Source organism: Drosophila gunungcola, chromosome 3R (genome assembly GCF_025200985.1).
Source record: "Drosophila gunungcola strain Sukarami chromosome 3R, Dgunungcola_SK_2, whole genome shotgun sequence".
Classification (NCBI taxonomy): Eukaryota; Metazoa; Arthropoda; class Insecta; order Diptera; family Drosophilidae; genus Drosophila; species Drosophila gunungcola.
In genome coordinates this window covers 23628014-23642614 of record NC_069139.1, presented here as the reverse complement: position 1 = coordinate 23642614, position 14601 = coordinate 23628014, and the positions used below count along the sequence as shown (strand labels likewise).

Below are 14601 nucleotides of genomic sequence, written 5' to 3'. Positions count from 1 at the left end.
ATTATGACAGCCACAACAACAATGACTGATGGGCGTCGATTGATAGTGCTGTCGCTCTAGCCATTAAATGAGTTCTTTAAATTAATGAATTACGAAAATGGCACACAAGTTAAATACATCCAGTTATTTAAAAAAAAATCTCTTTTCGATAAGTTTGTAATAATTTTGGTGCTCATTGTGACAATATTTAAATTTTAACCAATTAGATTCCTTAATCAAAAATCAATCAAATATTTTGTTGAACTAATAGTGTTTTTGAAATTAGGAAGTTACATTTTTTTAATTAACAACATTCTATAATTTTGAAGAAATCAAACTTGTTTGGCCTGAACAGCACTTTAAGGTTAATAAGGTAACAATTTATGTAGAAATGTTAAAATACCCATTTTGATGACTCAATTTATGTAGAAAATACCCATTTTGTTGAACCGCTTCGATCCATGATTTCATTGTTTGTAAAGTAGCGTTTTTCTCGAAACTTGTTATTTCCATCTGGGTGGACACGCTATGTCTAGACTATTGGATTGATCAACTTGAAATTTAAGCACCAACTTAATGGAAATTAAATTTAAATTTTTACATGGCTGATTTTTTGGAAAAAGTTAGTTTTTGATTCCTTTTTATGAACTTTCGCAAAACACACTACTCAATTTAGGCCTTTTTCCCTTAAGTTGTGACATCACTGATGCTTTCATATTCAAAACGCCGACCAAATGGGTGGTATTAATCTGAGAGAGGGCAGATAGGTGGCACGGACCGCTGGGCGAAGTCATAAATTATTCATCTTGACACCGAAAAATCTTTAATCTGTCAGATACTCAAATCACTGATTGCAGTTCAAAAAGCAGTAGCATTTACATGATTGCCAATTGGCCTGCTTAATTAAAAGCTGTTCAACTCGCTGATGACGCAACTTAATGTTTAATCGATTTAATTCTATAAACCAACTATTTCAGCTCGCACCGCATTAATCATGCTCCAATTAAGCCACAGTTGCTGCCCCAGCGACAGCCCACAGCTGCAGTTACATGTGAGTATCTGTATCTGCGTTTTGTATCTGGCATCGCAACGAGTTTCCTGAACCCAACCATCCTCATCCTGCGAACCTATGTCAATTCCATGTTTGCGCGCTAAATTAATTTAGTCAAAGCTTTGAAATTGCCAGAGCCCCAACTAACAGACTCTCAGACCGACTAACTAGAGCCCGTCCAACTGGCCGATGTGAAGCGTTGATAGTCGACAGTAAAACCCAGCAGGCACACAACAATTTGTTTAGCTGTTTATGTGTCATCGGATACAGTGGAATGTTCAAGAAACTTTATCAATAATGCAAAAACTACATCAGAATAATTTATAAAAGAAACAACAACAAGCAACAAATAACTAAAGAAAACTAATTATGTGTTCCCCTTTTGTTAAATGTTAAATAAATAAAGAACAGAACACACTTATAAATAAAATTTCAAACGCCTGTGGCGAAAAAATACAAAGTAACATGTTAATAATTACATTTAATTAACATTTTTAAAACGCGATCGAACAGGCTTGCTTTTAGCTTTGGACAATATTGTTTGGCAATTTTTGTTTTGGTTTTTGTAAATTCTAGCTACCAATACGTTTTATAATAATATATCCAATTCTGCGCTAAAAAAGGCTTTTGGTTTCCTTTATTTTTCAGCGTAAGAAACTTTTCATATATACATAGAAGATTTTTTGTGTTCAAAAGGTAAGAACTTAATTAAACGAAGAGTGGCAAACTTACAAACTTTGCGGACCCACGGTTTATCTTTGCCACTGTCATTTGAGTCTGTGACACAGAAATAAATTTTCAGACATTTATTGCAGGTATGACTCTACACACAGCACTCGGAGTTGAGGCTGTTTGACAGGCGAATTTGTGCAGCCATTTAGAAATATTCGAGTGAGTCTAACTCTTCATGTTCGGCACTAAAAAATTGCAATTATCTAAATGGATGGCGCAGGGGAATGCAGTTAAAAAGGGTTTGCCCTCACTCATGTATTTTTGTTGTATCTTCAGTAGCTTTTTAAAAAGCATGCACGCATGGAAAAGTACGATAATATTCTTTGATCTCGATCCAATCGTTAGAAATAAGTGGGTTTTTATGAAGTGTTTGCTGTGTCAATGAACCCAATCTTTCAGATGAACTCGATTAGCGTAGGTAATGAGTTCAAAAAAAGCTCTAGACCTTAGGGTAAATCATGAAAATCACAACGTAATCTGTTGAAAGCGGCACTATATTCAATGCTCTGCAGCAATTTATCAAGTACCCGCAGTGTGGCACACGCTTCGATTAAAATAATCTCGATTCAGCTACCGTGCAGAGAACGCCTTGTTAACTCGGCAATTACGATGCAGCCAAGGTGCACGATTTGTCCTACAAAAAAAATACACTAAGCTACAAGGGTTGGCTTCTCGCAAATAGCATCATTTTTATGCTAGAACACGCATGCAGCACATGCTTGTAAAATCAATTAAACTTTTGGCCTGGACTCACGAGGAATGTGCAACTAGTTCATTTAGCGACTTCTGCTTTTGGGGAAACACACGCATATATAAGCATACCACATTCACTTAACTCTATTTAGGGACAGTGTTGCCGGCTGTACATTAGCCAAGAAAGTCTGAGAATTGATAATTTTGTATGCAAAAAAATATAAAATGTGTAAACGATACATTTTTCCAGCGTCAGAAATTTATTGTAAAATTAAATGTATCAAAAAAGGTTGGTAAAATAAGTGTGGTGTTGAAAAAAAAAAATATATAAAGGGTAGCAACAAATATAAATTTTCAGTTAAAAATAAAAAGGTAAACTTTAAGCCCAAAGACATTGTTAAAAAAAACCGCAAATGCAGTTACTTTTAACCAATTTAATTAGCATGTTTAGTTCGTTGGATATAAAGTCCCTTTTCTGGAATGTAATTTAGAAACCACTAGTTTGGCAGCACTATCAGGAAGTGTTGGCGACCCAGCAAACATCTGTGCAAATAGCCGAACAAATAGAGAAGGACTCAAGACAAAGGCATGCCGCCAAGACAAACAATGCCTGATTGTCGGGGCGAGATCCTGGCAGAAAGGGCGATATCCTGACAGGCTGCACTGCATATTTCGGTGGGAAGCAGCTAAAGCTACAGCTACAGCTACACCGGTTGGAGTGCTCGTAGTAATCCCATTAGAGGACGTGTGTTTGGCTTGCTTATTTGCGGGTGCCACGGGGTCGTGGCCGTTATCTATTAGAAATGCAGCCAGGCCGGGGATGGAATCCGAATTCAGTTTTGGGCTGGGGATTTCGGTTTTGGCATGGCCGGAAGGGCAAGTTATTTCCAATCGGAATGTATGTGCATAGTTGGAATCGTTATCCGCTCGGGTACTCACTTTGTGCTGTGCGCCTCATTGTAGTTCATTAACAAATGCAGCACTGTCTCCCGATACTCCAGTACATAGCACACGTTGTTCAATAACATATCGAAAAGGGCCCGCGCGTTGTTGTCATCCTTCAGCCTTTGCAGTGCCAGCAGGCTTTGCAGCAATTCCCGGAATGTCTTTAATTAAAAAATTGGTAAGCATTAACTTGGCAGACGCCCGAGCATTTGATTGGAACGCGGTTAGGTGGGATAGGGCATGGTGTGCGATGCATTGTAATGAGTCTTGGATCTGGCCATTGGCTGGGAACTACACACATGTGAGTAATTGTAAACGCTCTCGTATCCTTTGGGCCAGTCTCAATATCCTTGGTGTGAACTGAATTGATTGGGCAGTGTGGATTAGGTGTGATTGTCAAATGTTAATGAAGCTGGTCAGGGTAACATTTAATAAATATTTTACTTTTAGTACAACCCACTTCATTTATAGTCTTTTGATATGCCAATTGTAATCCATTTAATTGGTGTAGGACACATATATATCATATCTCACATCTTAAGCTGGGTGATCAAAGCAACCTTTGGAGCCAGGAATTTTTAACTTATCCTTGGCAAAGCCCGCTGTTCATTTGAAGTTTCCCCCCATCATTCCGGTGGGCTCAAAGGCTGCGTGGAGCTTTGCATGAGTACTGAGAGCCGAGCACCGAGTGCCGTGCCGAGTAGCAGGCGGCAAGCTTAATCCAAGGCAAACGTCGAGCGGCAGCAGAGTGCCCCCAAAAGTGCACTTACTGGGCCAGGGCAAACAACAACAGACCCGCTTTGCACTCGGCTTAGCTGGCCGAGGGGGTGCAGGGGGGAAAGGACCTGCAGCTGGAGCTGGATCTGGATCTGGGACTGGAGTGACTTACCAACAAAGCTACATGCAGTCGCTTGGCCCAGAGACGCGCCTGTTTCTTGTCGCTCACAATCATGTCCATGTCATGTTGCATGCGCGTCAGGACCCAGTGGAAGCATTGCACGCTCAACGATTCGCTGCGAATGAAATGGAAAAAGTCAACAGGGTTACGTAACATTCGGGAACACAACAAGAAAATTAAAATACTTAGGTACAGAAATAAAAACCTTTAACAAAAATTATATACTAGAAACAAAAAAAGAAATAGCGTATTATTTAAATACACAAAACATTTTACAATAAAGTTTTTCTTTAGTTATTACAAAGAAATGTATTATATTTATGCCTATTAACATGAAATCAAAAAATTCGAAAATCAAATTTTTTTAACGAAAATCCTGTACCTTTTCCTTCGTTTATATAATATAGTAAGGTCAATCATAGCATTGCCTTTGCCTATTAGATTAGTCCATACAAAAATATAATTTTAAAAAATGTAGACCAATTTCATAACAAAAGTGAATTTGTTATTTCTTTACGTGGTTTTATTAGGTCAATAATCACTTAAACTGCCAATCTTGATCATACATTGTAAAGTATTGAAATACCCCAATAAATAAATAAATTAGATCTGTTTAATATGGCAATGATGTTGGTATTTTCCATTAAAAATATGTTTCATTATATATTTTATTATGAGTGCACGCAGCATCATATATGGCGAGACTGAATGTGTTTGAGTGCATATTTAAGTAGAAGATTTCTGCATTAAAGTTGGCCTAAGTTGGCAACAAGGAGCAGCCAAACAGGTAAGCAGCTTGCCGCCTGCCACTTGCAACTCGCACAGCGAAAAACTCATTAACAAAATTAATTTTTAAGTAATGTAGAATTGAGCGCCAGCCAGCCTAAGTTTCAGTAGCCCCTTCGCCTTCAAGATTGCGGGGAACGAGTGGGCGTTGACATGCCGTACGTTTTCCGGTTGCCACCAAACCACCCAAAAGGCCACCCAATTCCCCTCCTGCACCACCCACTTCCGGTGGCTGCAGCATTTGCCTGCAACTTGGCTAAATTAGCAGCGCAACGTCTGCTACGACCACCATTAAAGTTTTGCGACAACGTCGAGGGCATTTGAAGAGGCATTAAAAACAAATTAATTACAGATGTGCGGCAGCAGCAGTAGCAGCAATAAGAACCTAAATAAATAAATTATAAAATCAATAAAAGTGCAACGAGCAATGAGCAGCAGCACGATAATGTGGGAAAGGAAACTAGCGGAAACGGCTTTGATTGATGTTGAAACTTTTATTGGAAAATGGTAAAAAGCAAAGAACTAATTGAGATTTTAACTGGGTTCATTTACACGAAATAAGGTACAAATTTAATGTACATATTATACAAACTTTAAGTGGGCGAAAGACTTGAATTTTTACAAAACAAAAGAATGTTACAATAAACTAAGGTTCAACAAATAAAATTCCAAAAAGAGTAAATGGTAGGTAAAATAACATTTTGATTTATTTCGTTGTTGTTCTCATTTTCAGTCGTAAGAGAATTTTTCAAATCCTTTGACAAAGTTTTTATAGTACAAAAATACTAATTGTTTTAATTTTGTTTGAATTTTATCAATTGAGTATATGTCAGATAAATAAATTTGTTTTTTTTTTTGGAAAATCTGATCATTCTTATACTTTAGCGATTGATTTCTGTATCAATACTATGTACGTGTACTCGCATAAACAAAATGACAAACTCAATTTCACTTTTTTTCGGGTTGCTGGTTGGAAAAGTTTGCCCATCCGAAAGCCCATACATTACAGCAATGCCATGCTTTATATAGTGCAAAATCAGTAGAAAATGGCAGACGATAAAGAAAGTTCAGGGCGGCGCGGGGCCACCGTCAAATTGCATTTGAGGAAATAAACAGAAAGTTTTATGGTTGGCGAGTATATACATAGATGGGTACAATATATAAATATATATATATATATATATATAGATGCGAAGTGGAAAATGAGACTAAAAAGTCTGATAAAAGGCAGAGGGACATTGCTGAAAATGAAAAACAGGAGCAGGAGCAGCAGAAGCTGAAGCAGCAGCAGAAGCAACCAACTTAGAATAGTGCGAGGGCGTAGCCAACAAGCGGGAATGGGGAAAAACTGGGTCTGGGATAACTTTGCGCCAACGGAATGACAACATTTTTGCAAAGCTTCATTGTTGTCATTCAGAAACTAATTTGAAAGTAACCAAAACAATTTTAAAGAAATTTCCCACCACACAGCCAGCGAAAGAGACCAAAAGGGAGCCGGATTCGGAGAAGGAGCAACGTCAACCGGACGACAGCAGAAAGAACGCAAAATTTTATTAACAGCATGCTGGACAAGAATGAGAACAACAACAGAACAGCTAGGGACCATATATACACTGGACGATACAATTTTCCAAAAATTACAATTAACTTTGACAGATATTCAATCTATTTTATATTACATTAATATTGTAGCATAATAATGCTTAATTTAATATTAATGCTTAATTTAATATTCAAGTTTTTAACTTAATGAGGAACATTTTAGATATAAAATGGCTTTTTAAGTTTAACTCAAATTACTTTTTCAGAAAAAATGTATTTCGAAAATAGTCACATTAAAATTTGAAAAACATTTAATATTTCTGCATCCAAAGTAAAAACCGCAAGGAATTCAAATCAAAGCGATATATATTTTAATGGAAGCTGGATTAAAAAGTTATTTCTTTATTAATAAAATTAGCTTGCAATTACCTAATTTATTGATCTTTATAATATCTTAAATAGTTCGAAAAAACGATCTATTGGAGACATTGCATTAATTTTGTATTTAATATTTTAAAAAATACAAATTTCTAAAATTGAGTAGGTACTTTTTCCGGTGTCACAAAATCACGGTTGCAGTACGGTTTCTTTGACAACTTGGCCAAGATATTATGGGGCATGTTTTGCACTCCAAAGTGGAAAAGGGCAGACTTGCAGTGGCTGTAAAGTGGCCAAGTGCCATGGGTCAACAATTGGCGTCATGACTTTGATTTGTGCATGTGTTCGTTGTCCCGTGCCAAAAAGTAATGCAATAAAACTCTAGTGACGAAGCGCTGATGTCGAACAACCGAACAATGACATACAAATTGTGTTGTGACCGCAGTGAAGCAGGACCTGGAGAAATTCTAAGGGCAAAGAGCTGGGAAAGTTCTTCACATTTCGCATTGACACTCTGCTTGACCATTTTTGGGGTAAGTGCTAAGCGGAAAAGTGCGACTGCCAATGGAAATTGCCATTATACTAAAGTTTATTTTCGTCGCTCTTTGCTCTCTGCTAAAAAAAAAAATAGGTGACAGAAAATGGAAAATGAAAACCAGTGAAACTCCTCATATATCATGTCTCTATTTTAGCTAGCCTGAGCAACTCAGATGATGCATTGCCTTTGGACAGATTCAAAATAAGTACTCGTTGCTTATTTGGTGGCCAAAGCATTTAAAGCCAATCAATTTTCAGACTACGCATTAATCGATTGCAAAAATAAGCGAACACTTAAATTAAAAATTATAAACTATTATACAAAATTTACTATTATACAATTTTTTTGTTTTGTCGGAACGTTTAAGGCAACTGTGTACCGAATTTTTAAGCCAGTATGATTTGGCTTCTTTGAGCCAAAATGTTCAAAGCGAGAGTGGCCACCAAAATACAAGTTTGGTTGAGTTCTGTTTATTTGAAGAGTGTTGCAAAGTAATTTGATTAAAAGCCTTGATGGATTCAGTTTGGGAGAGTGGTTTGTGTGCCGGGGATTTGCATATCTGCTGACTTGGCCAGAGGACGAGGTCGGGCGTTTCATTAGACACTAAAAGTGGAGCTCGTTCATCAGGAGCATCATCATATCACTTGTGAAAACTTGGCTTGATATCCATTGAAACTCATAGGCAATTCGTTTGAACACTATAAGCAAAAACATCGCATACAAAATCTGGGGCAAGCCAAGCTCTTGCTAAAAATTTTTTCCGCATGAACAAAATGCGTCAGTGATGGCAAACTATCTTACCCACTAATAATGGGAATTTAAGTTTATATTCTATATTATATATATATATTCAATTACTTTAATACTATTTAATTGAGGAACTGTTCAACTGTTACTTGTGTTAATTTTAAATTAAATATTTTAATAAAGTACATATCAATCAATTAAAAAAACACCCTTTGTGAGGTTATTTGAAGACAAATGTTTTTTCCGGCTTTATATCCGTCCGGAAAAATAATCAGCCCTGTTGGCATCCCACTTGAATGGCACTCACCTGACTAGCTGCAATTGTAGACCACTCAAACGATTGAACTCCATGAAAAATCGTATGGCCCACAATAGATAGGAGTCATCGTGACTCGACGAGCCGGCGTTGCGTTCCAGGACGCGACGCACCTGCCGCACCAGCGTGTTGTAAGCGGAGCGCAGCACCTCGATGCAGTACTCGCGCAGGCACAATCTGAAAAAGCCAGCAGAAGCAGGGAGATGTGTGAGAGAAATCCAAAAGCCAAATGGAGGGGGTGGGGGGGCAGACATGAAAAATGGTTATACCACAATAATATTGATTGAAAGCGAACGCCCTCTATCAGTTTATATAACAAATGCGGACGCTGCAACGGCATTTGGCAGCGCTGATGCAATAAATTTTGGCCTGGCCAATTTATTTGTGCAAAGCTGGCTAAAAGATGCAGCCAACCATCCAACCATCCAAACATCCACCCAACCAGCCAACCAGCCACCCATCACCAATCCTTTCGAGCGGAGAGCAATCTCTGCCAGCAGGCGAAACACAAATCCAACGCATCGATGCCGACGCGGATTAATTTATGCCAAAAACGAGGCGGCGAAACAGAAAAAATTGCCATCCCCCTTGTCGGCTTATTGCAACATGCACTTGTGGTTGGCCAACAAATTGTTGGGAGCACGGTGCTCCATGCTCCAACACGTGACATTGATGAACTTTCGCCTTTTGCTACGCCTACGTGCTTGAGCCCTCCGACTTGGCCATTCGTTTGCGGTCTGATGGGACATTCGAAGCTCGGAGTTGTCTAATCACAGCCAGCGGGGTCGCTTCGGTCACATTTGTTCTGCGGCATCAATTTATGGGCGCCCAAAGATTTGGCCAACCGAGCCAGAGGCTAAGCATCTAAGCCCCATAAACCAGGACGAACACTGGCCAACTAACAAGCAAAAATGTTGCCAGCCTGTGCGAAATCGCAGCGGCCAATGGGAAAAGGAAAAACCCTTTGAGGATTTTACTTGAAAATTGCATGCCTCGCCGGCCAGAGATCCCAAAGTCGATGCCGATGGCAATGGCGATGCTGAAATGCTGCAAATGCCGATGCCGATGGCGCCGCCAAGTTGCTGCTGCAGTTTTATCTCTGCACGGGTTTTTATGCTGCCCGCCACAAATTGAGAAAACCTCCAGCACTTCCCAGACGAACTGGGAATGCTCTGAGGGCTGGCAAATAGATTAAACTTGACTTGTTAATGTTAAGTCTTTAATGAACCAAATTGGCTATTTAATTATAGAGAAAAGCTGTATTTTAATTATAACTCAGATATTTGTAATATCTGTAAATATAAAACTTTAATAGTTGGCCCAAAAACAAAATGTAGCTTTCTAGAAATTAATAAACTACTATTGATAGGGATCAAAATTCTTTAAAAATAACAAAATTAGAAAACACATTCTAACTAGTAAATTTCAAAACGAATAAGAATTATCAAGATATGAGCAAATTTAAAAATACATTTGATGAACATCTGACATAAAATATCTATAAGATATCTTTGCCTAATTTAAACCTGTTTAAATGATCGCTTTCAAAGTTTCAGAGTCGGTGCCCCTTAGCTTCTAAACTACTGCATGTTTTTTAAATTTGTATTACTATTTCTGTACATAAGCTTCAATTTTGCTTTGTCTTAGTTTTTTTTTAATTTATTAATATTGTTTACTTTACGATAACAAATTGATCTGATTTTTATCGGAAAAAATCGATTATGTTTCCAATAAATTAAAAATTTATAATTCGAAAAACCTTAGGCAAAGCGATTATCTAACTATATAGATCATTTATATTTTACAATCTAAACCAATTTCTGCCGTAATAACTAGAGTTTGTGGTACTTTTCAGAAAAAATTTGATATAATTACATACATAATGGTATTCAGTTAAAGCTCTCATATATTAGTTATCACAATGGCGGCTACTGTATTGTTTAAATTCCAAACTCTTTAGAAAATTAGTTATTGTTGGGCCTTTTACCCCAAACTTTTATGTACCTTGCGCTTGTTGCCCTTTTAAAAATAATTTCAATGCAGTATACATAATCAAATAAAATGGTCTTAGGTTCACAAAAAATGTTATTAATTTTAGTGATTTATATACATTTACGAGAACAGAACGGATTATTTGTGGGCATTCTCTGCCAACTAGGGTATATTTTTGTCTTACCAAAAGGAAAAGCAACGACCGCGGCGAATGCATTTACTGTAACTGCTCGAGAAGGCCCCGATAGCAGCTTCCCGGGCAGCTCGACCTGCGGGCGCGGAGGCAGAGCCTTTAAGTAGTTTGTTGGTTGGCAGAGCAACATAAAATAGCTGCACCTGGTGGCCATTAGGGGGAGCGGCGACAGAGACGCTCGGCGTTCGGCGCCAAGATATTGTTTAGCCCGGCCAAGTCAGGCGGAACCTGAGAGCCTGAGAACCTAAGAGCCTGAAAGCCCATCCCGGACGCCCCTAGCAGCCAATATCGTTTGTGCGATTCTATAAAACAGCAGGAATTACAGGCAGTTTGGTGGGCGAACGGGGAAGGGGTGAAACCGAAAGGGCCAAAAGGAAATGGCTTCATTTATTATTGAATATTATTTTATACGCTCACTCGCTCCGCATGAATCCCTCGGATACGGCTATCCTGGCAGCGTAAAATCGAAAATCAATGGCCGGGATGGGGCACCCAGTCGGTGGTTGGTGGCCATAACAATTCCAATGCTAATGGCCACACCAGCAGCCACACAATAGGCACGGGCCGGAGCCAGAGTGCAGGAAGTGGCCACAGACAAATGGATATGGCAGTGGGGGGTGCGACCTACGACCCCGTGACTCACCTCACCGTGAACGCACTGCGGCGGGTCACCTGCGCCTCCTCTTTGATGTGGCGATGCGAGCGCTTCTGCTGCTCCTTCTCCCGGTCGAAGTCGATCGCGGAGACACGCTCCAGCGCCTGGTGGCAGATCACGTCCCGATCGGAGACGGACTTCATGTTCCGGATGACGTAGGTGCCGCCAAAGCGAGAATGCCGTCCGGTCGGAGGACGAGCCTGCCGGCGAGCTCGCTCCCGTCGTCGAGCGGCCAGGAGCTCCTGCTGATCCCGTTGCTTCTCGCTGAGACTGCGCTGCAGTGAGGCATCTGCCAGGGATTCGGCACTCTGGAATTGCAACAATACATTAAATAAATATTAAAAAAATAATAAGACAGATATAGGTAACTTGATAAGAAATGACTGAATTCCGTATTATGAGCTGTATTGATTTCTAATGAATCAATTATATTATGAGTTATGATTCATAGGAGTCATGAGCCCCATGAGCTATGACTTGAAAAACATGGATAGATCCAATGGCTCATGAAAACAAATGGAACTGTGTCTCCAAACATGCAGGGCTCTACTCGATACTTGGCTTATCACTTTGATTTTTTCGAATTTGTATTTTAAATAAACATTTCACAATTGAATATTAAATCGCAAATACTTGAAATAGTTTTAATAGGATATTTGCGAACACCTATGATAACACCCTGCATTTATACAGCTGTATTATGCTTTACTCAATGGTTTAGCATTGAAAGAACATTAATAATTATAACATTAATAATTATATTGCCATGGGTAAAAATATTAACTTTTAAAGCCTTTTGACAAAAGACAATTATTCAATATTTCGGATGTTTTGAGATTTAATACGATGATTATTAATAAGTAAATAAACTATATCTATATAATATTTACATTTAATTTTTACAGCATTGTCAATTTGTGATAATAATATCATCTATTGGGAAAGGTTTTAAAGTTTATAACATAACAAAAAGTGCCAGTATCAATTTGATATTCACATGCTAACGAATAGGTTTCATTTTTACTATTGAATTTTGATATTATAAAACGGTAACCATACGTTTTTTCTCTTGCATTCTAACATAGATAGTTTTAAATGAGACCGATTTGGCAAGATTAGTATTAAGTATCCAGTGTATATAATCAACCTGTTCTCTGTACAGCAGGCACACGATCTCCAGTCCGTGCAGATGGAACTGCTCCTCATCCGGCGAGGAGATCACAAATAGCACCAGGTCCAGCATTCCAGTTTGGTGTAGAGCCCAAATGACCTGATCATGGAGACTGGCATCGTTGTCCGCCCGGCACTCAGCCTCGGGGTTTGCTGGCACCTGAAGGACATTCCGCACCAGGACCAGGATGCGCTCAATCAGAAGATTCTGCTCCTCGCTGCGAATCGCAAAGTCCTGAAAGCAGAAATGGTAAGTATGCCATCAGGAGTCAGTGTAATAAAATGTTGCTGCAAATCCCTGAGTAAAAATCTAAGCACCAAATCCCGCGAGTCAAGTTAAAATAATCAAATGAAATTAAATTAAATTAAATTGCAAATTTATGTAGCTCGACTGTAAAACGGAAGCCCCGACTCAAGGCAAGACAAGCGATGGGGACCACAACAAAGTCAAGTTGAAATCAATTTCGAGCAGGGTGTGGGCGGCCTTTTGGGGGATGGAGGCAAAAAAAAGTGGGTGGGCGGTTGGGGTTCCATGGGCGCAGCAGGACATTACAGTTGCTGCTGTGAGCTTAAAAATAAATACAACTAATGCGGCTTTTGTGCCTACAAGCCAGCTGTGACTCCTCCGCCCGGACATAGACACCAGACCATGTGCCGGGAAAACGGAGCCCCAGACCTCAGGACTCCGAGGGCCCTTCTCAAAGGCAAAGTTAATAATGACTTCCGTTTTTGGTTTCCCTACGCAACAACAACAAGAACAACAGCAACACCAAGAGAACGGGGAGGTGGCTCATTCAAAACTGAAAGCTTTCCTTCGGATCCGAGAAAGTAGAGAAACGCACAGGGACAGGGACAGGGGCAGTGACTCCTCCTCCTCCTCCTCCAGCCTGTCCACTTGGCTGCTCGCCGCGCATACATCAAAGCGTGTAAGTCGGCGCGACGCAAATAAAGAAGTAAAGCATAAAAAGTCAGCATCAACAATGCACTCGGGTAAATTTTGATTACAAATTTTAGCAATTGAAATTTAAATAATAAATGAAAAAATTCGAATTGTCAATTTAACTTACAACGTCTTCAAGAAATAGTTAAAGAAAAAAGTATACTTTAAAAATAAGTAGATTTTAAATTATGGAAATAGCTCCCAAAAATATTCTGGCAGTATCTTTTGAAGAGTTAAAAAAAAAAAAATTAACACAAACTGATTTTTGCAAATATGAAAATCCACGTTAAAAATAAGTATAGTAATTAAAAAATCTTTGTAAAATAGATTTTTTAAAAATGTGTGCTTCGAAAAACGATTTTTTTCTAAATTGTTTTAAATTAATTTAGGAAATTATTAACCGTTTTCATTAACCTTGAAAACCTACAAATTTGAACAATTTTTAAAGTCAATTTGTGTGTATTGGAACAATATTATAAATTGAAAGAAAAGTAATCTTATGCTTATGATTTGGTTTAAATATTACCAATTCAAAATTGTTATTTTTTTTTCAGTGCACTTTGTAGGAGGAGGGGTGGATACGCCAGAGGCAAAGGCGGAAAAATCCTCGTACACATTCATTATCAACGACAACAGCCACACAGCAACGAGAACAAATAGACAGCGGCCATATAGAAATTCGCCTGCATTTAACCTAACAAAAAAAAAATAAGGAAACCGAGGAAAACGGCACAAATAGAAGGAAAAGCGCTCCCTAAAAAATGGAAATGTAAAGAAATCCTCGGGCGACTCTTTGGCAACGCTGGCAACGCAGCGCCATGAAAATCCTTTGGAATTGCTCCCCGGAGTGTTATGAATGTCGATTCAATCGGCTTTAAATGAATTTATTTCGTTGTGTTAGGCGATGGGTTGTGGGGACTAGGAACTTTGGTGGCTGAGCTCACTCTCTCATCTTTGAGATTTACGTTTTTACTTTCCGGTAACTAGGACTTAACTTATGATAATTGTTGGGAACATCTACCCTGTACTTGCTTTGGGTTGGTCCT

The 14601-nt window shown here is 38.8% G+C and overlaps 1 protein-coding gene across 2 annotated transcripts in view; it reads right to left on the bottom strand.

The window, feature by feature from the left end:
- The window catches only part of LOC128252825 (protein timeless homolog), a 76245-nt gene that overhangs the window by 58446 nt on the left and 3198 nt on the right, over positions 1-14601 (bottom strand). Inside the window, exons 3-7 of one of the 2 annotated variants that reach the window (XM_052980921.1) lie at positions 12593-12850; positions 11434-11753; positions 8597-8782; positions 4290-4413; positions 3395-3561 (exon numbers count right to left, since the gene is read on the bottom strand). In XM_052980921.1, the coding sequence (XP_052836881.1) occupies positions 3395-3561; positions 4290-4413; positions 8597-8782; positions 11434-11753; positions 12593-12850 (1055 nt within the window). Of the gene's footprint in view, positions 1-3394; positions 3562-4289; positions 4414-8596; positions 8783-11433; positions 11754-11814; positions 11932-12592; positions 12851-14601 lie in introns of those variants that run through there. The other variant, XM_052980922.1, reaches the window with a different exon arrangement.